General features: G+C 28.7%; 1 protein-coding gene across 4 annotated transcripts in view; it reads left to right on the top strand.

Moving 5' to 3' along the window:
• The first annotated feature begins 1,554 nt into the window (after window positions 1-1,554).
• The window catches only part of LOC130448956 (A disintegrin and metalloproteinase with thrombospondin motifs like), a 140,526-nt gene continuing 115,492 nt past the window's right edge, over window positions 1,555-26,588 (top strand). Inside the window, exons 1-2 of one of the 4 annotated variants that reach the window (XM_056786570.1) lie at window positions 1,555-1,878; window positions 18,853-18,921. In XM_056786570.1, coding sequence (XP_056642548.1) covers window positions 18,859-18,921 — 63 coding nt within the window. In that variant the 5' untranslated portion in view covers window positions 1,555-1,878; window positions 18,853-18,858. The remainder of the gene's footprint in view (window positions 1,879-18,852; window positions 18,922-26,588) is intronic. The other 3 variants (XM_056786568.1, XM_056786571.1, XM_056786569.1) reach the window with 3 other exon arrangements.

The following is a 26,588-nucleotide window of genomic DNA, read 5'->3' as shown; positions in this document are numbered from 1 at the left end:
ATTGTTAATGGAAGATCTCGAGGAAACTGTCCTAAGCAAAGTTGATATAAATATTCCATTCTTTTTCCGATATGTAGATGATTTCATTACTGCTTTACCAAAGAATCAAATTGAAAACATAAATAAAAAATTCAATTCTTATCATAAAAACTTCAAATCACAATCGAAGCCGTGCAAAACAATAGAATCAATTTTCTTGATTTCACATTATATAAAATTAACAATAACATAAAAACAAAATGGTTCCCGAAACCAACTTGGTCCTCAAGATATTTAAACTTTAATTCGTGTCCTATGTCACAAAAATATCAGTGACTATTTCCTTCGAAAAATTTAAGCCAACCAAAAAGCTGTAATATTTTATGTTTACCTAGCAACGATCAAATTTCAGCGATAATACAGCACTAGTGCCAAATTTTTGTCTAGGATTAATAAACATCATTTGGTTTTAATTTTATATTTTAAGAAAAGGAACAATTATTGTTTATTTTAAATAAAATTTTTCTCGGGAAATAGTCTGCCAAAATGCCCTCTCGTGCATGTCAAATTGTCTCATAATTTGACATGCACTCGGGACATTAATATTGATAACAAAATTTGGCTGATAGATCTGTCCAACTATCAGATCCTGAATTTAGATGCTTAGCTATTCAAAAAGCAAAAACTTAAAAGAAAGTAATTATCCGGCAAAACTGATAAATAACATATCCAAGAAAAGGATAAACAGATACTACCAATAATTAAAAAACAAAACAGAAACCATATTTGAATCTATACCATGTCACAAAAATGAAAAGATTAGTGATAATAAGTTTTTAAGGTAATAATATAACCAACGTACGGATCCTGATAGATCTATCTAGCTATCAGATCCTGAATTTAGATGCTTAGCTATTCAAAAAGCAAAAACTGCATCAAAAGAAAATTAATATCTGGAAAAAATATATATATTCGACAGGATAATTAGATATTAAAACTGATTACAAATCAAACCAGAAACTAAACATTAAAACAAAAAACATTTTCCCTTGCTATATTTCCCTGCAACTATCAAATTATTCTATAAATAATATTAATAATAATAAATAAAAACATGCACTCGTGTTGAAATGCGCTAGTATTTTGAAAATTCTCGAACTTTTGGCGCCTAACCATCATTAGGAAAGGGGTGGGTGTAGACTGGTTATTCGTTCATTGTCAAGAAGAAATTGTTCTATCAAATAACTATTATAAAGTGTAATATATCCAATTTTTAAGCAAATCAAATAATCGATAGTTAAGTAGTAAGTTTTTATTGAATAAATGTATCATAAAAACATGTATTAGGAAGGTTTTTCTGGGTATATGCCGCAAAAAATGAAATAAAATAGCATAAATAATATGGTTTAATATTATTACTTTTCATCTCACTAAACAACACGTTCCGCGAATTTTGTACAGCACCACAATAATTCTTCGCGGTGAGCGAACAACCAGCAATAATACGTCCTTTACTTCCTTTCACTTATACTTTCCCTCTCTATAAGATTTTAAACCAAAATTTGCGCGCGCATTACCCGTTGCAATGTTAAAATAAATACCAAAGTTGGCATACAGTGGTACTACGAAGTACTACCGTCAAATTTTCATTCATTTGTGATAAATTGAAATATCCACTAGATAGTGTGATCTATTCTTCAAACTTTCTAAATATTACATTTAACTATTATCTAATATACGGAACTCGTTTTGAACAATACTAGGAAAAATCTAATATATAGTGATGAAAGTTTGGAAAATGTGTCCTAAAAGCCAGTGAACAAATTAATCTGATTTTTTTAGTTGCTGTGAACTGTGATTTATCTTCTTTATTATCTGAAGACTAGAGTCAAACGCCAGGTAATTAGAAATTATTTTTTGTGATACCATTTTTTTCATTATTTTTATTCATAATTCAATTTGAGATCATAAAATATGGAATATTTATAGGATCGATTCGAAAGTAAAACTTTAGTGAAAGGGAAACTTATACACTATGTTCCGTGTTCGTAGATTGTTTTATTTTCATTTACAGTTATTTTTTCAACATTATATTTTGAAGATTAAGCAAAAATAATTACAGTATATAATTACAGTCTGATTTCACATGCTGAAATCATGTATTAAGTAATAATTGGCCTCTGGTGATATAGAAAAAGTTTCTTATTTAGGAAAGAAACAGTATACTTTATTATTCTAAGACTTCATCAAATCTATTAAACAAAGTATTAAATATTTTAAATAAATGATAGTTGATCTTTAAGTTGTTGCCCATACAATTCCTACAATTTTTTTAATACGGGAACAAATTGATTACTTACATCTTACAACGCAAACATTGAGTTTATATTAGATAAATAAAATGATATCTCAGTTCATCATTAAAACTAAGTTTTTATGTTTATTATGAAACTTATAATCAAAGAATACTAAAAACTCTTTGGCTTGAAAAGCTATATATATATATATATACCCAAACGTGCTTGGTCATCTAATTCTGTTAATAAGGTTGCTCTAATCATTCAAAAATAAGTTGTTTGATGATCTAACATAACAGTTTTACAGTTTTCACTATAAGTTGATTTCAGCATACATTTAACGATTCGTGGTTAAAATCCTAAATATAATTTGGGGGTGAAAGAAATTTAAAACTACAATATTTGTTTTCAATATATCTAAAATAAGTGAAAATACGAGGGAAAGATCCAAAGCAAAAAATATAAAATTTTTTATAAAATGGTCTAACAAATGATATTAAAGATGTATGATGAATATTTGCAATTTTTAAAAATATTTTTAATAAAAAAACAATCCATTTACGTTCTGATAAAAGATAAAAGTATAAATTTAAGTGCAATTTCAAACTGACTGCAAACTACTCCCGGTGAAAAGCACAAGAGAATATAGTTTATATCCATATCATAATAGTATTAACGAGAAGTGTACGCATGATTCAATCGAACTTAGACATGCGCGCTTTCATATCGTGTATCTGGGCGTAAATTAATGTGAGCCACATGAAGTCCATTCGCGTTTTGATTACAATCAATTGAATCAAAAACTACTGATTTAATTTGTAATTCAATAAATATATATTATTTAGATCGTATTTTTATGTTCTAAGTTGATAATTGATTGAGTTTTTTTATATTAAATTAAAGGACCTGTGAATTGTGAAATTGTAATGTGAATTCTGCTCATTCTGATAAAACACATATTAAAATTATTATTATTCATAATTTGTAAATTAATCAAAAAAACTTTTAATATCTTTTAATATATTCTTTAACTAATGTTAACGATGTTATAGAAAATAGTCCCTACATTTTTGTATATACCTTTTTCTCATGTCCTTCCACATTCTTTCAAAAAGTGACTTCTGGGGTAGTTTTCAATTATTTCAATTAATTTAATAGTTTTTAACTGTATAATTTAGAAATATACGTTAAAATTAACTGATAATGAAAAATGCAGTTTTGTCTATTAGGCAGGTCTTTTTTAATGAGAAAGTAATCTTATATAAAAAGTATTTTTTATTTTTTTAATTGGTTCTGGCCTTTATCAAAATATTTTGATGAACAAAATTGGAGACAACGGCATTCTCCTAGTCTGAAAAATATGTGAAGTAGATGTTTTATAAAAAGATAACTTTATTGCTATTAAGTTTTCTAATGTTAAGTCATCTTAACCGTTAAAATTGAAACAGAATAATTCTATTTTATTTTATTCACGATTAACTGCTATTGTATTATTGTATTATTCTTCCAATAACAAATATTTTCAAAAAATAATCGTTCCCTTTGAAATTCTCATAACAAGCCATAGAAGTTCTTATTAACTATTTTAACATTTACTACAGCAAATTTGATAATAAGGCGTTAAAATTTTTTCAAATAGAAAATCTGACTCATTTGATTACTCATCCAAAACGATGTAGAATTCGATTCAATTTTTAAATTTTTTAGATGAGATAACACAATGACATTAGCATATTTTAATGAACCGAAAATTGTCGATTATATAAATTGCGTGATTTTCAATTGAGAAAATTCAACAGACATGGCTGACCGCATTAACATTTATTAAGGCTTGAATTTGTGGTCGAGTTTCTGATGGAATGAAAATTTGTAATACTGTGCTGAATTAGTGTTACCTCACCTTAGTAATTAGCTCACAAGACATTTTGAACATGTGAAATTATCTACTATATGCTAAGGCAATCACCACTGAGATATAATCGAAATTTTGGTCACTTAAAATTCCATGAATTTTCACGTTCAAAAAATATTATTATTATTGTTTAAATAATCATTTTCTGAACAATAGAACCAATAGCAAAGGATTAGGGACAGTTTAACAAAGGTGATTAAATTTAATTTGAACGTAACGTGTTTGCAATAACGCAAATTGTGACATGAATTAATATTCAAAATCAGTATAGAATGTAATTTTTATATTTTATTTTGAAAGATGTACAATTGTTAAGCCTTAGAGATAAGGTGTAGGTAAGAGGTGTGACAAAATTACTATGAGGATATCGAAGATGCTCCCGAAATATTAAAATCTCTCATTTCAATCATGTAATTACTATTCACAAGTGCTATGACATTTTAAAGGTGAAAATGAGTAATGAGGAGTAATGGTCAAAAACAGATGAAAATGTGAGAAAGTAGACAAATCTGTTTGTTTGAACAGGAAATAGAGTGTTGAATAGCTCACTGAAAACTAAAAATCTTGTCTTTGCGAAGCATATAAATGAATGATTTTTGCTTTTGACTCGTTTTGAACCTCTAAAAGTCTCACTCAATATTTATCTGATCAGATTTATAATAAACGACTTCTGACCCCAAAATGGAAAATGTGGTAGAAGGGGAGTTCCTGATATTAGGAAGGCTCCAGAGCAGTTGAAAAGATATCCTGAAGAAGTACTCCTGAAATTCTACCATAACAGATTCAATTCATGATATTGAAGAGGCCACGCTAGCACATATGAAAATGCTTGGAATAAATAAAAATAAATCGTTGGAATAAATGCTTTACTAGCTGCGGAAAGTAGTGTTGTGATTTATGCTAGTAGATATGTATGTATCAGCGAATGGCAATGTCTTAAAGGGTAGGAAACGAACATCCAGAAACAATTACTAGAAAACTTTTTATGGAAGCTGATTCCAGAGCTTTATACTTATCCAAAAGAGTGGATAAATGTTTGATGTTAACTTCTCAAGAACGTTGATAATTTTCGTAAGAACCACATAAGACCTGATATAAATCCACATGCTTTCAGAGTAAAACTTACAATCCTAATAGAAGATGTGCCCCTCACAAGAAGGTGTATGCATGATGATGTTATAAATATAAATACTTTCCCATGCCGTTGTATCGGACCAGAATTTCTTACTGTGGCCAACAAGGTCACCTATATACAAGGAATACAATGAAATCAACAAGATCCGACCCTAGGCTACATCCCCCTTAATGATCAGAATCCATCATGCTGGCAACAACCAGAATTTTCTTCACAAAATCCAACACAAATGCAAATACGTCTTCAGCCTCAACAACTTTCTTAATCACAACAGTTTTAATCGATTCATCAAAATATCAAAATTTTCAGCTACAAGTTCCCCATACCAATCGACTTATCAAAATTCCAGTAGTCAAAACTCTGGATATTATGTCCTTAACAAACTAAACTTAACATTCGTCCCCATTCGAAAAATAGTGTAACAGATGTAGACCTCTCTAGATCAGTGATCAAGAAAGCAAGTCAGGAAACGCAAAAGAGATAAACCAAATTGAGATCCCGGGGGTATCACACCACCAATAAAGCTGCAAAACGGATACGGCCCTTTATCTCACATGAATGAAGGAGAACAAACTCAAACAAATCAACAAGCAAGAGAACCAAAATCACCTCCTATTTTTAAATACATCACAATACATACACGCCAAGGGGCTGCTTAATCATAAACAGGAACTTATCACGTTATTACATCTGAAAAAAATTAACGTTTTGCTAGTATCAAAAATACACTTCACTACCCTAACAGTATTCAAAATCCAATAATCCAACAACACTCCTTATCCAGGTGGTACTGCTCACGGGGGTTCCAACAGTAATAATTCGCCAGAACAACAACCTCAGAAAACTGCCTAACCTCCTGGACTTATTTATAACAAAAGGAATGTCAAGACACAACTGCATCGTAGAATCTAACTTTACCCTTAGCTCTGATCACACTCCTATCTTAACAAGTATAAGTAACACAGTTATCAAAAAGGCACTTCCTTTTAAGCTGACCTCAAAAAATACAAACTGTGATCAATTTCGCAATCTCAACCTGCAGCTGCGACTAAAATACCCATAGAACCTGGATAAAGCAAAACAATACTTTACCAAAATGGTACAAGAAGCAGCAGCAGAAATAGATATACTTAATAAGCACAAAGTACCTGGATATGACCTTATCCAATGGACAAATATTAAAACAATTACCACGTAAAGCTACTGTCCTTTTAAAAAAATTTTTAATCGAATCCTAAGCTTATCTGGAAGTATGCAGAGACTACATGGTGCAAAAACCAAGCAAACCCCCACAATCAGATATAGCAGTAACCCACTAACAGCTACTGAAGATTTACAAAATCGACTTGCTTCATGAGTGGTACATCAAATGGAGAACTAAGATCATCCCAGCTAAATCTCTATAAGTCACCTTCACCATGTGTCATAATATATTCCCTCCAGTAACTATGAACAACATACCTGTAGCAACTGAAATAAAATGGCTCGGCGACCTGGAAAAACACATTGAAGCTAAAAAAAGACAACTAGATATCAATGTTCGTTAAATGTACTGGCTCCTCGGATGGAAATCAAACTTTTCACTAACAAATAGCTGATATATAAATCAATCTTAAAGCTGATAGCGGGATCCAGCTCTGGGGATGCGCTAAACCTATTGGGATCTATATAATACAAAGGTTTCAATCCAAAATATTTAGAAACCTGGCTGATGCTTCATAGTATGTCAGTAATCATACACTCCTCATTTATTTCAACATTTCCTACGTCAAAAATGACGTAACTAACGTAACTTTGTAAAATAGTATATAAGGAGTATCGTTAATGAATTTTTCCCTTTCAAGTCAAACACAGTCAACTTTATACTCATATGTGCTGTAGATTATAAAAATGCAACTATGATAATAAAAAAAATCTTACCTCAATTTCTGTTAATGTTTGAATGAAAAATCTGTACAATATTTTTAATTGGATTAATTAAATGCTAACATATGCATTGTAAGCACATTCTATCTATAATGGACAATAAAAAATAATCGGAGCTTTTTTCGTGATTCACTGTATCTAGATGATAACGCGCTTTTGCCGTTCTGCAATTAGCTTGAGATCATCCATTCTCAATAGAGGCATCATTTTAGTAATATATATTTAGTTTGGGGTAGTGTTTAGCTAATTTTTTTGTTACAATGTCAGAGATCATCAATTAAATGAATTATTATCTTTATACGACGTAATATTCACACATTAAAAACATGCCTGTGTTTGCGTAAAGTGGAACTTGTAGCTCGAATTTACATTGTTCTCTTGAAATTGAGTCTTTCGTGTATTACAACATGAGCAGTGAAGTCTGTAATCTGGTAATTATGAACAAATGCTTAAGCAATTAATTACAAAATTGAAATTTCTATATGGTAATTAATCGCCTACCAATCGTTATATTGGCGTTGATAATCAGAATTACAACGATGCAAAACAAAAGATATCACAAGAGAAACATATTTGCCATAATTCTTATTGCAAATGATGAGTGTATATTCTTACCTATAGTGCCTATTGAGCATATGGCTCTAGAATCGACAACACTTGTGTTTCAATTATAGGTACTGCTTCAAAATACGATACCAGTCTGAGTTTCAAATTTCATCGTAACAAATCTAGCGTTCTTAACACAAATGTTGGTTTCTAAATTACTGAAATATCTCAACGCGTTTCTTAATAAGGCCCAAGGTTCATTTAATTACATAATCTAAGATCTAGTGTTCTGTTGACTTATGAAGTTCAAACTGTATATTTTGGAATCGTTTTTTTTAACAATTTACTTATTCATTGTATGATTTATCAACCTTCTCAAAAAAATCCTATAACAAATATCTATAGAGATATTCTCAATGTGAAATGATATTTTTTTCTCACTGTTTTAAACAGTGAGATAAAATATGATCTATAAAATACATTATTTTTCAAAATAAAGTAAAATCATTTATTAATGGGACAGGGAAGTAATTGCGTTATTAAGGGTAATTATTATGGGCATGTAACAATAAAAAAGCAAAGTGTTTTTTATTAAAATATTTATATATTCATCACTGAAGAATAATTATGACTGTGTATATAATACACAAAATATGAGTTTTATATGAAAAAAAATGAGAAGTTATTTCATTAGTAATTTGGAATTTTTGGTTAGCTCATAAATAAAAAGCCTAAAAACAATTTATTGTTTGAGTCGACATTGACCAAAATTATAAATTTTATTATCTTACATACTTTTGTTAACTTCTTTTTTTTATATTGAAATCTGAAAGATTAAACATTGTTCTTTCTGACGGAAAAGTTTCCAAAAGTTCATTTGCACCAATATACTACTAATATTCACAAAAAAGTCCAAACTTCCTAAATTTCAAAACTTTATTTAGTATATACTGGTTGGTGTTGAACAATCTTATCAGATGAGAAGCAAATATTTCCAGTTTCTGTTGTAGGAATCATGAATATATGCTATCCTTACTCGATTATTTGTAGGGAGAAAAGAACTTAACAACCCAAATCACCCCCTCTTAATTGTCATAATTAGGGGTTTGAACACTAACCAATTGATTATTAGTTGAGTTGGATCCCGGAAAGTGCATGTGAAGTCTAACTTGTAGGGTTTCCCTCTCGTTCTTGGTATAGATGCCACCTGGAAGGAGAATTGAGCTTGCTTCCAACTTCCTCTTCACATCTACATAGGCGAACCTGAGAAGGGCACTTTTGAGGGTATATTTTTACTATGTAAACATTCATCATAAGGTACTTGATATATAATAACACTTCGTTTGTTTTTGAGTGCCTTAGATTTCAATTCACTGAAATATTTTTATAATGTTTTATGTCTTTTATGACTATGAGTATGATATAATATTCATGCGATTATATTATGACTGTAGTTAGTTGAAAACAATATTCCATTAAGAATATTTTAACTAATTTTCTTTTTCTCATTCCGTATTATTTTCAATGTTACCAAAAAAATTTTCCCAAACGCTAGAAGCACATGTTACAATGGTATGGGATGATTGAAAAATATTTTAATAAGCAGATGCTAATGAGTAGATATCAAGGTCGAAAAGAATTTTGGTTATAGGTAAAGTAATTTAGGTCAGCAATGTAATATTCACTTCAATAACGCAATAGCTGCTTTGAATACAAATCATGTGTAAATAATCCGTTCATCTATTTGGTATTTATAATCACCACTAGTTTTTATTGACGTTATAGTAATAATATTAAATCACATAAGAGAGAGTACTTAGAATAGAGCAAAAAATACTCGTAATTTAGAGATATCAAAGCGTACCATGAGGAAGTATATATTAGGACCAGTCCTATACATTAAGTAAAAATAAAAGAGTTCGTAGATGCTAAGCAATTATATCGTAATGCAAAAAAAAATATAATATGAAACAAAACATACAATATTTACAATGTTAAGCTTTAACTAAGAATCAATCCGAAGATTTTTATAATGAACAAACGAAGTACATGACTTCTATTCCAATTTCAACATAGAATGTATTGGACCAACGATTAAATAATAAAATGAAATAGGAAATGTTGCGACATATTAGAAATCATTTTAATTCGACAATCGAAAGCAGAATTTTGTTCATTGGTATAAGTATGCTTTTTTTAATGTGAACCTGAATGTATGATTCAACACTTCAACAAAAGGAAATTGTCGATATCAGCAGCTCTTTAGAAGCATTTTGTGGATTAACTTTGCTACAATATGTAGAAGAAAGAATAAATCAGAAACTCTCCTCTCTATCTTTTATCATGTTTACTAGTTTTATATATTGATATTACACTTATTCACCTCCTCCGCTGCTATATTAAATAATAATTTGGGTCACATCTCACACAATGGCCCCATACGGAACTCATTTTTAGTGATACTTTGATTGAACACAAGAAGTTGCCAAACCATCAGATGATTTGTTAAAATGATGATGCCACTTACAGTTTATTTAAATTTTTTTTAAATGTATATTCTCAATCAAATTCTACAATTGTTTGGTACTGCAAGGGAGTGTATGTACATTTTAATAATTACCTATCAGTCGCTATTCGTAACAACGAAATGTTGATAAAAATAACAACAGTAAGTGAACGTGGTTCTACCAAAGGCTATTGACATCCAAAAGTTCATCTTTGTGAACTTTTATTTCTTTATATTAAGAATATTAGTCGCAAACAAGAGTCATTTCAGTAACAGTAAGACTTGAGACTTAAATTTCACCGGAACAGTACATTGAACTCGTTTTGAATAGAAAAATGTATAATTCTGCAGAATAAATAAACGATTTTTTATTATTCTGACTACTAACTTGATATATTATTCTTCTAGATTACAATGTAATCAAAAATTCATTATTGTAATAATTTAATTTGCATTTTATTCGTAAGAGGATTTTTTAACACCAAATCAAGTCTTACATTGATAATTGGTTACTTAACTAATTGAATAGAATTTCTCAGTTAATAAATATTTTGATTATATTATAAAATATCTGTAACATTTAACAAATATCACCTAAGGAATCACAGTATTTCTTATTTTGTCTATATTTCTGTAGCTATAGCTATATAAATATTAATTGAAGAAAACCTACATATATTTATTTTCAATCTTTATACGTTGAAATAAAAATGTTCAAAGGATATATGGAAATAATTCTTGAATTCTGACTTGCTGGGATAAGAATTTTGTTCAATGCCTCTATCTGCAGTTGTGTTTTCAAAATTAGTACCATATTCAATTATATAAGTTCATATCCTTTCCAGGAGCTTTTTAGAACAATCATAAGATCAACTCAATCTACCTTCGCTCCTATAAACATGGTATTTTCTATTTTCGATGGAATAAAAACCCGTCAGAGAAGTTTTCATATTAATTTTTAAGTAAATTTACATTTAGTTACAATTTATGTGACACTTTCGAAAATTGCCAAGAACAGGGTATCTGTGATCAAAAAATAAATGAAAATTGAGAAACAACAATATCAATATTTAGATATAAATTACTAGCGCAAATAGATTCAAAACTTAAGGCCCCTATTGTCTAAATGATTCGAAGTCAATTGACATCTTTTATCTTTCGAGATTAAAAAATATAGATAGAAAATCAAATCAAAGCTGAAACATCCTGTTTATTTACTTTTTACTTGCTTTTGTAATTCTCAAAAAAAGAACACATTCCCTTTGTATTGAGTATACAAAAAAGACAAGTACTATTTTAACGCACTTAGAATTCTTTGTATGGCTTAATCCATACTGACGTAGAACTGACATCAGTCATGTCATGTCATAAAATACGCTTAAGAAAATACATACATGTTTTTTATTATTTTTCAAGTTTCTCTGCAATTGTTGACTACTCTAAAGGTTAATTGATTGATGTCCCTCTGTATTAGGGAAAACCCAAAATTTTATTTAAATTTTTAGTTTGTGGAATAAACTATTTCAAATCTATAGAATTTCCAATAATGTAAAAGGCATTTCAAAACTTCACATCGTTAACCATTAATACTAGACTTTTTGTTTTCAAACACGATCTATGACAAAATAAACCACACAATCCTTCAATTGCATTATCAAGGGTGTCAGGGTCAAAATGAACAATTATTGTTGTTATTACAGTATTTTTAAATAACCGTAAAGTAATATATTGCAAGATACTTCTCAAAGCAAGTAGGAAAAGAAAAAGTTATGCATCATTACTTTAAAACTCAGTTTCAATCATACTAATACTCATATGCTGAATATGTTTATAAAGCTACTGAAAGTAATAAAATTGCATTATAGTTTCTCAATACTTAATAACCTATCTCAGAAATCTTCAGACAGATCTAAAAGTACATTACACAACTGTGATACAATAAACAAATCTTATATTCCTAGTGAAAGTTGTAGGTCATTTATTACAAAATACTAAACAGTTTAGCAAATTCAAACACAATATATAACGTAAAAACTAATCAGCATCATTACTGTCTCAGTACTGATAACGATTTATAATTATAAATTCATGAACATGTAGACATAATCAATAAAATAATTTTGTAGAACGAACACCAAAAAGCTGTACATGTTATATTAATTATCATTTAATTCAATAAAAAAAGTAATGCGCACCAAACCATGATCGATATAGATGTGCTGAAATAATAAATAGAGAGGAGAATTTATAAATAGTGTACAATAGCAGTCAGATTCACGGTACAATACTACACCATAAATTAAATGAAAAATGTCCGCATCACACTCCTCCAACGACAACACAGGTACAAATGACGTTGCCTATTAATGCTGCACCACCGAAAAAAATTCAATTTTTCAATTGGAAGCATGGCCAGGTTGAAGAAAGAGGTTTGAGAAGGGGAATACATTTAAATCATGAAGGAAAAAATTGACATGCTAATGTATATTTTTAAATGGTTTCTGAATCACTTGGTTTTCGAAGGACCAATTGAGTTGTTGATCTTTTCTACACATTATTGACATAAAATGAAAATTACTTGAATATAATAAAATATAATGCGTGATTATTCACTTGTTATTATCTGGGCTTACGCATGGGTATGAAATCTTGGCGGTGCCTTTGGTTTGTAATAGAGACATAAAAGATTCTTGCTATGGACCTCTCACTAATACCACTCTAACGAACCGTCTAGTCCAGAATAAAGCCCTTCTATACCAGGCATTTGAAATATTCGGAAAAGAGTACTGTCTATTAGGCGTTGGTTGAGACTTAGAGTTGCGTAGAAAAGCGAATGAGATGGATCCTGATACAGAGATAAAGAGAACCGGTTTCTCTGATAGAAAATCGATACAAATAAAAAGATTTATCAAATCATATAATAATAATTATAGTAGTTTTTAGTTATTTATATAATAATTTTGAAGAATACACTTCATTTTTATTACTGAATTCATAATTTTATTGTGCTTTATACTTTATTGCGTTTAATTTTTATTCTCTTCTCTTGCTCGCTTGCACCTTCAACTTGTACGAACAGAAAAAATTTTATGAATAATTGTTTACATATAATGAAGTGAGCACTACACATAAAATTCCGTGCTTTGGGTCACTCAATATGTTACTTTGAAAACCCATGTTTTGACTAGAATTTTTTTTAAATTATTTTATAAACGTTTGCTAAATAGATATGAATATTACTTTTCACTACATAGTATCGGAGAAATATAGTAATAATAAAATAAGTGATACAGATGTATTTCACATAGCTTAGTATATATTTCTGCTAAAATTAAACTTCTTACTACTATTTCAAGTGCAAAAATGATTGGATGGAAACACTGATTTTGAATACTGATTTCATGAATTCAATAATTTTTTAAAAAGAAAACAAAATTTGGGATACCCCAATACTCAACTAATTAATTATCGGATGTAGTATTTAAAAACTCGGAAGAAAAATTAGAAACAATACAGTTTGGTACTTAATTTCACCAGCACACCCACCAGGGATCAAGGCTTATTACATCTAAAGGAAAATGACTCAATGCAACTAAGCAATTAAGCAATTGAAGTGTGGAATTTTATCAACATGTGAAAACACGTAAACCAAAAAACTGGTAAACCGACCCGATTGCCATGCTTAGTTAACAGATGAACAGATTAGCAGAATTTCCAAACTATATATATATATATATATATATATATATATATATATATATATATATATATATATTTCTTATTTTTTAGATTTTTTGATATATTAATGCATCTAAATGTTCTTGATTTTAGGTCTCTACTGTTACAAAATTAGGACATAGGATGACTTGGTCATCAAGATATTTCAACTTCAATTCATATCATCCTATGTCACAAAAAAGATCAGTGATAATAAGTTTGGCTGATAGATCTATCCAGCTATCCTGAATTTAGATGCATTGGAAGAAAATAATTATCCGGAAAAAAATTATAAAAAACATATTCAGGAAAAGGATAAACAAACACTACAATCAATTAAAAAACAAAACAGAATCGAAACATCAAAACATAAAACATTTTTCCTTACCATATGTACAAGGATTTTTCCAACAACTATCAATTATTTTAATAAATATTATATAAGAATAAGTCATAAAGGACATAATACGTTATCCAAATATTCAACCAAATTGAAATATAAAACACCAAAAAACAAAAGATTATTATATATCAAGTGCCTACTAATTGTGACACTGTCTACATAGGGTAGACCTCTCAATATTTAGAAAATAGACTAAAACGTTATTAATACGATAAAAAAAAAATAAAGCTGCATTAACGAACCATAAAATATCAAAAATCATAAATTCAATTATAAAGATTTAAAAATACTTGGAACGGAATCTTATGCACGAAAAAGAGAATTTTGAGTAATGGTTCACATTCATAAAAACGAAAAAGCTATAAATGATAAAGAAGACCTAAATAATTCAAGTAAAATTTATAGCTTTATTTTGTAAATTCGAATAAAACTACAATTAATATGATTGATTAAATACTGCTACATATTTAAGATGTAAGGACCAAGGAAAAATTGATTTTCTCTTATTAGAACATTTTCTATTTTCATTTTATTCTTATTTGGACGTTCATTCATTCATGATGTAGGTGATCTATTGAATAGTATAAATACACAAATTGCCACTGTCAATATCATATTTTGATAAAAACTTAAAGAAAAGTTGAAGCATCAAAACAATATATATATATATATATATATATATATATATATATATATATATATATATATATATATATATGATGACAAAAACAAAGCCTCCCATTATTCATACTAATACTTCCCTGTGAATCCAATACTTTTGTAATTCCTCATTTAATTTATCTTCCTTTCCAGGCCAGCCCTATTGGTCACTAATTTCAAGAGATCGACTAAACTTTTATCTTTTAATATCTCAGCTTAAAAAACTTTAAACTTAGAGATCTGAAGAATTTTTTCAAATTAGTCAACATGTGCCTCAATTTCATCTACTCTCAACTTGTCAATCAATGTAATTTTTTGAATGGCAATGTAACCCAACATTGCCATTCAAAAAATTACGCCATAAATAATCTGTAATTAACAAGGCACTACCCTTTTTGTGAACCATTTCTATTTCGTACAACTGTAACTTAATTAATATTCTTTAGAGAGGTGATGGAGCATTAATTACGGTCACTCTCCACAACAACTGCGGCCATTTCGTTCTCAATTTGAGCATAACCTTTTTTAGTTTCGGTTAAAGCTCTACAGCTGTAAATAACTGGTAAATTATGTTGTAAAAGATTTGCACCGAGGCCATTTTGGGATGCATTCACGAACACCATCATAGGTTTATTTGGATCAAAATATTTTAGTATTGGAGTCGAAGTCATTGTTTGCTTGAGTTTATTAAAAGCCAGTAGTAAGTTGATTAAAAGTCTGCTGATTTTCATCCCACTGAAATACAGATTTTTTATTCAAAAGTTGCCTTAGCACCGAGGTTTTTTTCTTCTTGTACAAATTTTGATACATGAATTACTGAATCTAAAAACTTCTCAACATCTTTTTTAAATTTAGGAATGAGTGTCTCTAAAATACTAATTTTATCTTGATCGACTAGTTATTATGTGCCCTACAAACTTTACTTCACTTAAATTAAATTTACGTTTATTTTTATTGAACTTAATATTGGCTTCTTGAATTTTTTTTAAATACATTTCCTAAGTTAAAATAATGGGACTCTTGTTTTTTCCCAAAACAAGCAAATCATCCATATAGTATGAAATTCTAGGTGTGTTTCTAATATTTTGAAATTTTTCTAGTACTGAACTTATACCAAATGGTAGTCTTTTGAAAACATATCTTCACAAAGGACTAGAAAAAGTACACAATTTACTGCTTTCATTATCCACTGATAAAAACCCATGTGTATCGAGTATGCTAAACACTGTGGCATCTGCTAGTTGAGCCAACAGGTCTTCATTGTTGGCATCTCAAAAATTCTCTATTGATTACTTTATTTGATTCTTCTGGGTCAAGACAAATTCGAATTTGACCAAACGGTTTTTTAACTATCAAAAGATGGCACCAATTAGTTAGTTCTTCGATTTTGTAATTATTCCTATCTGTTCCAACTTGTTAAGTTCATTTTTAAGATGATTTTTAATAAACACCCTTTTCTAGCATGATAATTCACATAATTTCGTTAAATAGCTTATTTGTTTACATAGAACTCCAGAGCATATTTCTCAGGTTTATTTTTAATATTGCAAAGTAAATCACACATTCCTAAAAGCTTAATTTTGAAACCATTATAATTGACCAATTTTATATTTGATTTTTTCAATTTTTTGATTAGGAATATTTCTAAAAAAATTATTAGCTGGTGCTCCAGTATCTAATTTAAGGGAAATAAGTACCTGTTGATAATAACAGTCATTCTTCGATGTTCTCATTATTATCACCATTATCATTTGATTTATACTCTTCCGCCATTTAAATTTGCTTGAATTAACCCATTTTCTGGAAATGATTTTCATTTTTCAATTTGAAACACTCGGTTCCATATGCTGGACACTGATTTATTTTGTACACTTGGTCTGATCTATTCATAGTTAGACTTGCGCAAGTAACACACAGCTTACTCTTTCATTATTTATTATGTAACTGCTTTGAAAGAATTTTATGAGTTTTCAATAGTAAATTGGAGAACGTATCAGCTTATTGTATATTTCGGTGATCGATGTATTTTTTATAAACGTTAATTCTACCTGATTTCCAAGTTTTCATAAAACAGCTTTATTCTTGTTTTTAAGGAGTTTCAAGAAAAACATTAACATCATTTAATAGGTCCACAAGTACCGCTGCTCCTATCGTTTAGACACAGAAGCTGCTTTCTATTTAAGATCTCTATAAGAACTATATGCATCTTTTCTTATAACCTTGGAAAGATTCGATGGGAATAGATGAATTAACGTAGTTATTAAAATTTGTTAATATATTATTTCAGCTTTATTAAATTTGCAGTGTAACCACGCCTCCATCTTATATTTACTTCATAAATCGATTGAACGATTCATCATAGAATATACGGCAATAAAATCAGCAGAATTTGATGTCATTCTAATATTGGCATAGTGTTTAAAGAACGACCGTATCTCGAGTTAGTGATAAGGTCATTTGAATCTTATCATGAAATTGAGAAAATTACTAAAAATGATATAATAATGAGCTTGCATTAGATCGTTTATTTTGTCTAAAGATAGAGGTAGAGAACAAAACTCATATGTAGCTATATTCTTTCATTGTAAAGTAATTATGAATGATGGTACAAGTAATAATTATGGTTGATTTTCATATTATTTCTACTTGTACAGAACTAGTCCATTTTCAGAAAATTTGTCATTGATGCTGTTGAAAGTAAATAGTATAATATGTTCAAATGTGTTTTCCTTATGTTTAGCAAAACAGATATGAAAAAACCTAATTATTTCTAGAGTATAATTTAATAGACTAGACAATAATGCTGATTTAAAAGTTAGAATAACGGCAGAAATTAACAAAATGATCCCCGAAGTAATAAAAACTGTTATAGAGAATTCCAAAATCCCCTTAGTTATTATCAAGAAGTTAATGGTGGTTATTTTGAACATTTAATTCAATTGTAAAGAGCATTCTAAATATTATGCGGTATTATCTTCATTCTACGTAAATTTTTGTGATAGAGATAATATCAAAATTTTACATCTTAAAAATTAATTTTCTCAGTTATGATTGCACCAAATTTAGGAAAAATTTATATTGCTGAACAGAGGACTAAAATTCCTTTCCAACAAGGTACCACACGACCTCCTAGCTTATTTAAAGCTAAGGGGGATAATATTTTTATACCGTAAATTATTGTCAATTTAAAAATAAAAATCGACTAGTTTCATGTTTCTTTCACATACTAAATAAGAACGCTAAAATTGAATTTATTCTATACATATAAACCGCATTATATAATAGTTCTTTTGTGAATATTTGACCACCTCAATATAAACAGTCGAGTAAAACGGTTCTATTCAGATGAATAAGAGCTATTAAAATAATGTATAAACGTGTTTCTAGCAATTTTGAGCACCAATCAGCTTCCGAAAACTGTTATGGAAACAGTTATTTTTCGTTAAAAAACTAGTCTTTTGTGATTATTTGACTAGCTCAAGATGAACGATCGAGTAAAATGATCCTATTCAAATGAATAAGAGCTATTCAAATAATGTATAAAAGTGTTTCTAACTATTTTGAGCACCATTAAGCTTCCGAAAACTATTATGTAAACGGTTATGTTTCGTTAAAGAAATTATTTGTGCTACTTGGGAATGCATTGTTAAGGTGATTATGATAATACTAGATTATCACGATATGGAATAATAGGAAGTGGATATTGAATTGAATATTGGATATATTTAATTTATTCAGATTCATGTGATATATAATTTTTTTTTATTACAGGAGAAAATGACACAACATATGATCATCCTACTACTGTCCTGTCTTCTCTGTACATGCTCATCGTTTCAGGTAAAAACAATTTTTTTTTTCAAAAATACTGTACTATGGATGAAAACAGCGTCTTATACGTTCTCGTGCCTCATCAGTCCCCTATCATTTTCAAAAGTTCGGAATATGGAGATGAAACATTACTAATAACAAAAATACATTTTTTAAATAAAGTATTAATAACTTCATTACGATTAATGATGAGTATAGGGAAAACATATATACTAATATACAGTATTATATTCGAATAATCTTATATTATGTTCTTCATTATTTTATGGAAAATTATTATTTTGTCTGTATCTAAAATTAATACTATTTATTCTGACAACTTTTAAATAGTTTATGTTCCATTAGTTTATATAATATTCCAAATGTTCCTCAATTTATGAATAGTAAATTGCCCTTATGTTTTATTTTACATCATCCTTGTTAATACTTCTTTATATATTTAGATCACCAATAATTTTTATTCTTGTTTCACTTATCTTTTTCCCGTCTTATTATTTTCCTTCAGCCATCTTCTTCCCTTTGATATACCTTGATTATTCCGCTATTCCTCTGAATTTTGTATATATCCTTAATATATTGATTTTTCTCATTTCCATATTCATTTAAATCAATCAACCAATTGTTTCTACTAGTTGATTAACATCTTTTGATTTTTCTTGCTCTTATTTCCATGATTTTCCGTTTTCTTGTCAGTGTATTCTATTGTTCTACATATTTCCTCTATAACATCTACCGTATATTGTCTCAATCATCAAAATTTATTGTCTACTGAAGGTTGTGATAATATTCTGAGTTATTTGTTCTTTCTACCTTGTTCTTCTCTTTAAATTCCAGATAGTAGGGTATCTACCCCTTTATCTATTGTTGGTGATCAGCAATTCGAATTGCCCTAACAGCTTCTGTTCTCTATTTCTTCTCGTGTTATTTCTTTCTGATTTACTCAGTTGCTTTGGTATTGACTATATTTGGTATTGACGACTTATTACAGATTTATTGTTTTTGTCTTATCTATTATCAACTCTCGCAAAACTATATTGTTATTCTGTCCCTTAAGTTTCAGTTGATGTTTGTCTTATATCTAGTTTAGTTTCAATTTCAATTCAAATTACTTTCTCCGAAGAACAGTCGAAGGCATTTTTTTTATATTTCGGCACCCAGCTAGAATTTTAGTAACAAAAATGTTGTGGAGAGACTTTCTTACTTGTAGAATGAGGGTCAGTATAAAACCTCTTCCATTATTATTTTACAAAATTCTACTCTGTTGCCATGATGATCCTCAGTTAATCCGTTCTGTATTACTATTATTTCATAATAATGAAGCTAATTCTTCATAATAATGTTACAGAAGAATTAAATTTCAATATTGGTAATTGTAATTATAGTTAAATTTTAAATGTACATAATTACAATAAATACCTTTTATTGATGACAGCGAGGAACAATTTACGATAGTGAAGTGATACTACTACTTTTTTGACAGAAGCTATTTTAATTTCAAACGATTATTACTTTGGAACTATTAAATATAAAATTCTGCAGTCTTGACGGTTGTATAATATGTTTCCAAAATTAGTTATTTTACAGTAATAGTACACCCTGCATACTTTTAGTTCCCTTGTACGGTAGATTAAATTATTTAAAAAACTTTTATTCAACATTGTGTTCTGTGAACCATATAAAAATTGAAATTTGGCGAGCTATCTTACTTTATGAACACATTGTATGATAAATGAATACGAGTATCTCCTAAGTACTTAAAGAGTAATGAAAATTAAACATCCTAAATTTGTGGGACGGATATTCTGTTTATCACCTTTAGCATAAAAATATACTCGATTATAGAAATAATTTGAAAGGTTATAGGTCAATAAATACAATATTAATAGTTTAGTCACTTAACAATATGGTTTGACTAGCTTTAAATAGCAATGAATAATAATGATTATTTGCCCATGAATATTCACAACCAGTGTCAATATAAAAATACCAAGTGATGCTTCAAAAGTGTCTTTTGTACCTTGTCTTTTATTTTAATCCCTACACATATTCAAGTTCGTACATGACTGAATAAGTACCTATTCATTTCGATTTTCCTTTATCAAAAATATTGATACTGAAAATTTGCTTATTTATATTGATCACCTTCATCATGAATATCAAAATAAGGATAAAATCAACTTAGAACTTTGTTCCAATAAAAAAGATTAATTTTTTCTTTGGTTTCCACATCTCAAATATATAGCAGTAATCAATTAAATTTATTAGAATTTACAAAATAGAGCTCTAAATTTTACTTAAATTATTTAGATCTTTTTATCGTTTACAGCTTTTTTGTTCTTATGAATGTGAACCATTTCTAAAAATGCTGTTTATGTTTTTTTTTTTATATTTCATGGTTTGTTAATGCAGTCCAATTTTTTTATCGTATTGATCACCTCTTAGTCTATTTTCTAACTTTGATGTAACTTTGGCAGATCGATTGAAATGAAATTTTTAATATTCTCCTAAGCCTCAGTTAGTATATTGTGTAGGTTATTTCAAGTGTATATGATAATTGGGAGAACAAAATGGCTGCATATATTTTCACTTATATTATATAAATTTCTATCCGAGAACGCTCAAAGTGTGATATAATCATAATTCATAATCATAGTGTCACAATTAATTATACGAATTTTTTACCAAATTTCAACTTTTTACTTCTTAGAACTTTTCATATGATTTTTGTGAAAAATTGTCTTAATTTTAGGTCTTATTTTAGTGAAAATAAATTCAAAATAACGTCTAAAAATTAAAATTTCGACCTTTTTCGTTCTTTATCAGAATATGACTTGACACAGACAATTTGCCTAATTATATTGATCAATAGATCACCTACACCATGGAGATCAAAATGAAAATAAAATCAAAAGAAAAATCTGTTTTGAAAACAAAAATTAATTCTCCCTTAGTTTTTACATCCCAAAAGTTTGTACTAGGGTGTTTTCATTTGTAAGAATTCTACATTTCGATTATTTGATTCCGTTTCAAGAATTTTTGAATCTTTATAATTGAATGTGTTTCTCAATATATCGTGATTCATAATTACAGTTTTATATTTTCATCGTATTGACCTTTTAATGTATTTTTTAAATACTGAGATGTGTACCCTATGTCACAATTCAGCGTCCCAATACTACAAGGTACTTGATATATAATATTACTTCTTCTGTTTTTGGGCGTTTAAGATTTTTTTTGTTCTATTACAGACGTCACTCTTTTATTTATAATTTTAAACTGATTTTATTTGAAAAGAGATCTAAACAGTCACTCGAAAACAGTGTTCAACTAAATCGTTACTCAAAAATTTCACTGGCTCGTCTACTAATACCAGAAAACACTTTTCTAAATATTTTCATAGAAATGTCAATATCATTCTTCCTTTGAAGATTCTGTGATACAATAACAACAAAAATTTCATTGAGATAACAGTTAATTATATTACGTGTGACGTAGATTATTAGCAGCAGAAAACGATAGCAATTACTATATTTTCACTTCCATTCCTTTTGTATATTTTCATTGCCATAAAATTCAACTTTTATAAATGAAGGTGATTGAAGTACTTAATACTTAACAGATAACCTTTCACTGCGGAAGTAGATATTGATATTATGTTAAAATTATATTTGCTGAAATTATATGTGTAAGTATTCAGATAAATTCAAACCAAAAGGATATAAGAAGGCATTTGTGTCCCAATTTTTATAACTAAGCCAGTAATGGTGACATCAAAATCCATTATATCAGCAAGATCTACATATTCAGCATAAGAATACGTTATTACTTATGTGGTTGTGGTAAAAAAACAATGGAATAGCATTTCATATATGTTGTAACATCATCATAATTCTAATGATGTAACTAAATAATTTATTGACAAAAATTGTTCTAATTTTGTTCAAATCAATATATTTGAATGTTATATCTTTCGTTGAATATTGAAAATACAGGTGAAGTTATATGAAATAAAATAAAAGTAATGATAAATATTCACATATATTAAAATTATTACATCGATTTTTTCGAGAGAAAGTAATATGGCAAAAAATGATTATTGAATAATCAGCAAGTTTGATGCTGTAGTAATCAATTTGGTTTCAAATCCTTAATTTCACAATTTTGGTACTACAAAAGCAAAAGCAACATCAGCAGTGTGTACGGCAGTTCGATATTAGTCTCTTCACTTTAAATTAGGGAATTAATATTTGATATCTTCACAAATTATAAGACATTAATAAAGCTTCCACTCACTGTCGGTCTTGGTCATTTTCTGCTCCTTTTTTGTCTGTTCCTTTTCATTTTTATTACCCTTGATTCCAACGAAGGAGAGAATTAACATAAATAACACAATTATGTATGTTAAAAAAAACTTTTTCTATTACGGTAGTAATAGGATATCTAATATGAACATGTTCTTTGGAATCAGTGATCTAAGAGAAATTGTGGTGATGATCTTAAAAGCATTCACATTTCTGATATATTCAAAGGCTTGTTACAATATAGCAATTACAACATTTGTGAAAACTATATTGCAAGTTGGCACTTAGAAAATAAGTTTGACTTTTTGTAACCGCGGCTCCGAAGGCAATCGTAGTTTTCGAGGGATTATTATTTTCGATTGGAATAATCGATTATATCTTTGTTCAAACTTGATTATAGGAGGAACTCGATTGTATGATCTGCTGTGTATTGTCCCACGCAATAATAGTTAAACTTGTTTGCAGTTATATTGCGATATTATCTATTTCGTCGGTTCACACTTCATACAAAGGTATATTTGATGTTCAATATTATATAATATATGAATAGGAAACATATGATAATATAACAATTTTTCTTGTTTGTATGAAGATGGTTGTCCAAATCCTTATCAAAGACTTTTCTTTTCAATTTAGAATAATGTAGAGATGTCTAATTAAATAATATTATTTTTCTAATAAGATAAAATATAGCATAGAGAATCTCCAGAGGATTTTGAGAAAGAGGAATCTGACATAGATAAAATGGCTGACAAAATACAGATGATCCTAAGGTGCATTCCTGGAATCTTAAATCTTTTTTCTCCGGTGATAGTGTATAAACGTTTGAAAATAAGAAGGAACTCTAAGACCACTCCCACTATCCTAGTGGCTGCGCAAAATATGAACTGTCCTCATTTTTTAATAACAACTTGTCAATAAATTGGAAAATAAACACAAATAAATTTATACTAATTCCCATAATTTCAGTTCAGTTAATTTATATGAAAAATATTATTGGCCTTAGCATCCACAAATCCGCCGATCTTTCGTCGATTTAACTGATTTAGCATACGATTGTAATTCTTTTATATGTAGGAAGGAGATTCAATGTACTGTAACTTATGAACTGGAGCACCATTGTGCGAAAACAAAAATTATTTGCCAAATAATATCGAGTTGAACATTCTGAAGTAATTGTGGCAAATTATTCCTAAAGAAATCCAAACAATACCACTCCAAACGTTTATACGCTATCTAATTGGACAACGAGTTTTTACAATTACGGATTGTTTGTGCAATAATGAGCAATAATGAAATCTCTACCTGTTCAGCGGTCCATTCTGTGTTTAAAGTAACTTCATCGCCAAAAAGTATATATTCAACATAACATGGGGCGTTCATGAAATTATCATCGTCTGTCAATTTTCTGTGTAAACGAATTTAGTACGGATACACATTTTCGTAAAGGATGTTTACAGTATATCATACTCTTTCTTCGGTGGTAACAGTTTTTTCTTTTGTGTTTTTCATCTACCACTGATATAGAATATCAATCAAACAATACGAACAAAACTATTCGTTGATTTTTCAACTGCTCGTTTATTTGGATAGATAGAGAAAACAATTTCCCATATTTTCTTCTATTCTATTCTATAATTCTAAAGCTAGATAAAATTCATCAACTCATTATCCAAAATAAACATTCATTCATTTCAAATAATTTGCTCGTACATTTTTGTTAATAAAGCATCTTGATATTAGATCTCTTTTATTGTACAGCCTTTATTCCTTAGAAACTACAGAGAAATTTCACTCCACAGTTTAAGCAATATTTTGCTTGGTCAGGAAATACAATGTTTTTTATTTAAAAAATGATCAATTTCTGTAGTTGAGCTTTAGCTACTTGAAGTAGCACATTTGGGTCCGAATTACCATAGCTGGTTTTGGCCAGAGAGATTTCAGATAATTTTTCATATTTCCACTCTCCCTATATCTTCAGATAATTTTAGAAACGGTTGATCTATTAATAAAGTATTGATGGTTCATTTCAATATGCCTATAACTTACAAGTTCTTTCCTTGTTATAAAAGCTTCATAAAACTAAAATAAGTCATTATATAATATAAATGACATTAAGTAATCATTACAGTTCACTAATATTTGTTTATAGAACAGTTTTGTGACAGTAGGTAGGTATCTATTACATAATAGTAGTTTATTGTAACATTTTGTTATATACTTCGATACTGTCAAGTCGTAAACGGTTTGCTTTTTCAACATTTCGTTTTCCGCGATAGCCCCCGAAAATACGTAATAATTGATTTATTTATATTTGCTGATTTTCGTTTGCTCACGAAAATATTCCTACTTACTTTTAAAAATCACTTTAGTGTACACTTTTAATACTAAGGTATTCCATTTTTAAATGAACTATGTTTAGGTGGAAAATTATTAACGTATGCGTCTTAAATAAGTACACATGGTTTTTAAAAGCATGTATGGATATATATGAAATTCAACATAACAAAACATCTTACATTGCAAAAATTTATCGAAGTTATTAACAAATCATTGAAATATAGTTCTGTAATATTTTGCTTACTCAAGGTTGCTTACATCAACGCACTTGGGACCGTGGAGCCGTTTATTGAAATTAATTACAACAGGCACCAATCAAAGGTCAAAGGAAAACGGAAATGGTTAAATATATATACATACATATATATATATATATATATATATATATATATATATATATATATATATATATATATATATATATATATATATATAATGGTAATATTGATTAATTTCCTTTTGACAAGTTCATGTTTCTAGATCTTCCTGGCGGTTTCTTCTGGTTCAATCAGAAGAGAATTGAAATGGACGAAAAAGAATATATATCTAAATAAAGAATTTCTACTATCTACCTCCGAAATAATTTCGAAAATGTCTTCCACCGTTCTTCAAAGGAGAAAACAACTTCTTTCCTGGTCTTTTTGTCGATATTAACATCCCCAATGGCTCGTAATTGCATAGAGAGGGTGTAACTACTGACTAGTTTCGACGTTATTACGTCTCATCAGAGTAGTTTAACACCCCTTGTTCGGGTTTGATACCAGAACTGAAATCAATGTCAAACATTTCTAAAAATTCCCTTTTTCGTGTATTGGATTCCGATTCAAGAATTTTTGAATCTTTATAATTGAATTTATGTTTTTTTGATATTTCATGGATCGTTAATGCAGTTCTATTTTTTTATCGATGACCTCTTAGTCTATTTTCTAAATACTGAGAGATTTGTCCTTTGATTATAGCACAATTGTTAATGGAAGATCTTGAGGAAATTGTCCTAAGCAAACTTGATATAAATATTCCATTCTTTTTTCGATA

The sequence above is a fragment of the Diorhabda sublineata genome, chromosome 9 (genome assembly GCF_026230105.1).
Source record: "Diorhabda sublineata isolate icDioSubl1.1 chromosome 9, icDioSubl1.1, whole genome shotgun sequence".
Classification (NCBI taxonomy): Eukaryota; Metazoa; Arthropoda; class Insecta; order Coleoptera; family Chrysomelidae; genus Diorhabda; species Diorhabda sublineata.
Note: the sequence above shows the minus strand (reverse complement) of the source record. Positions and strands in the feature narration are given on the sequence as shown.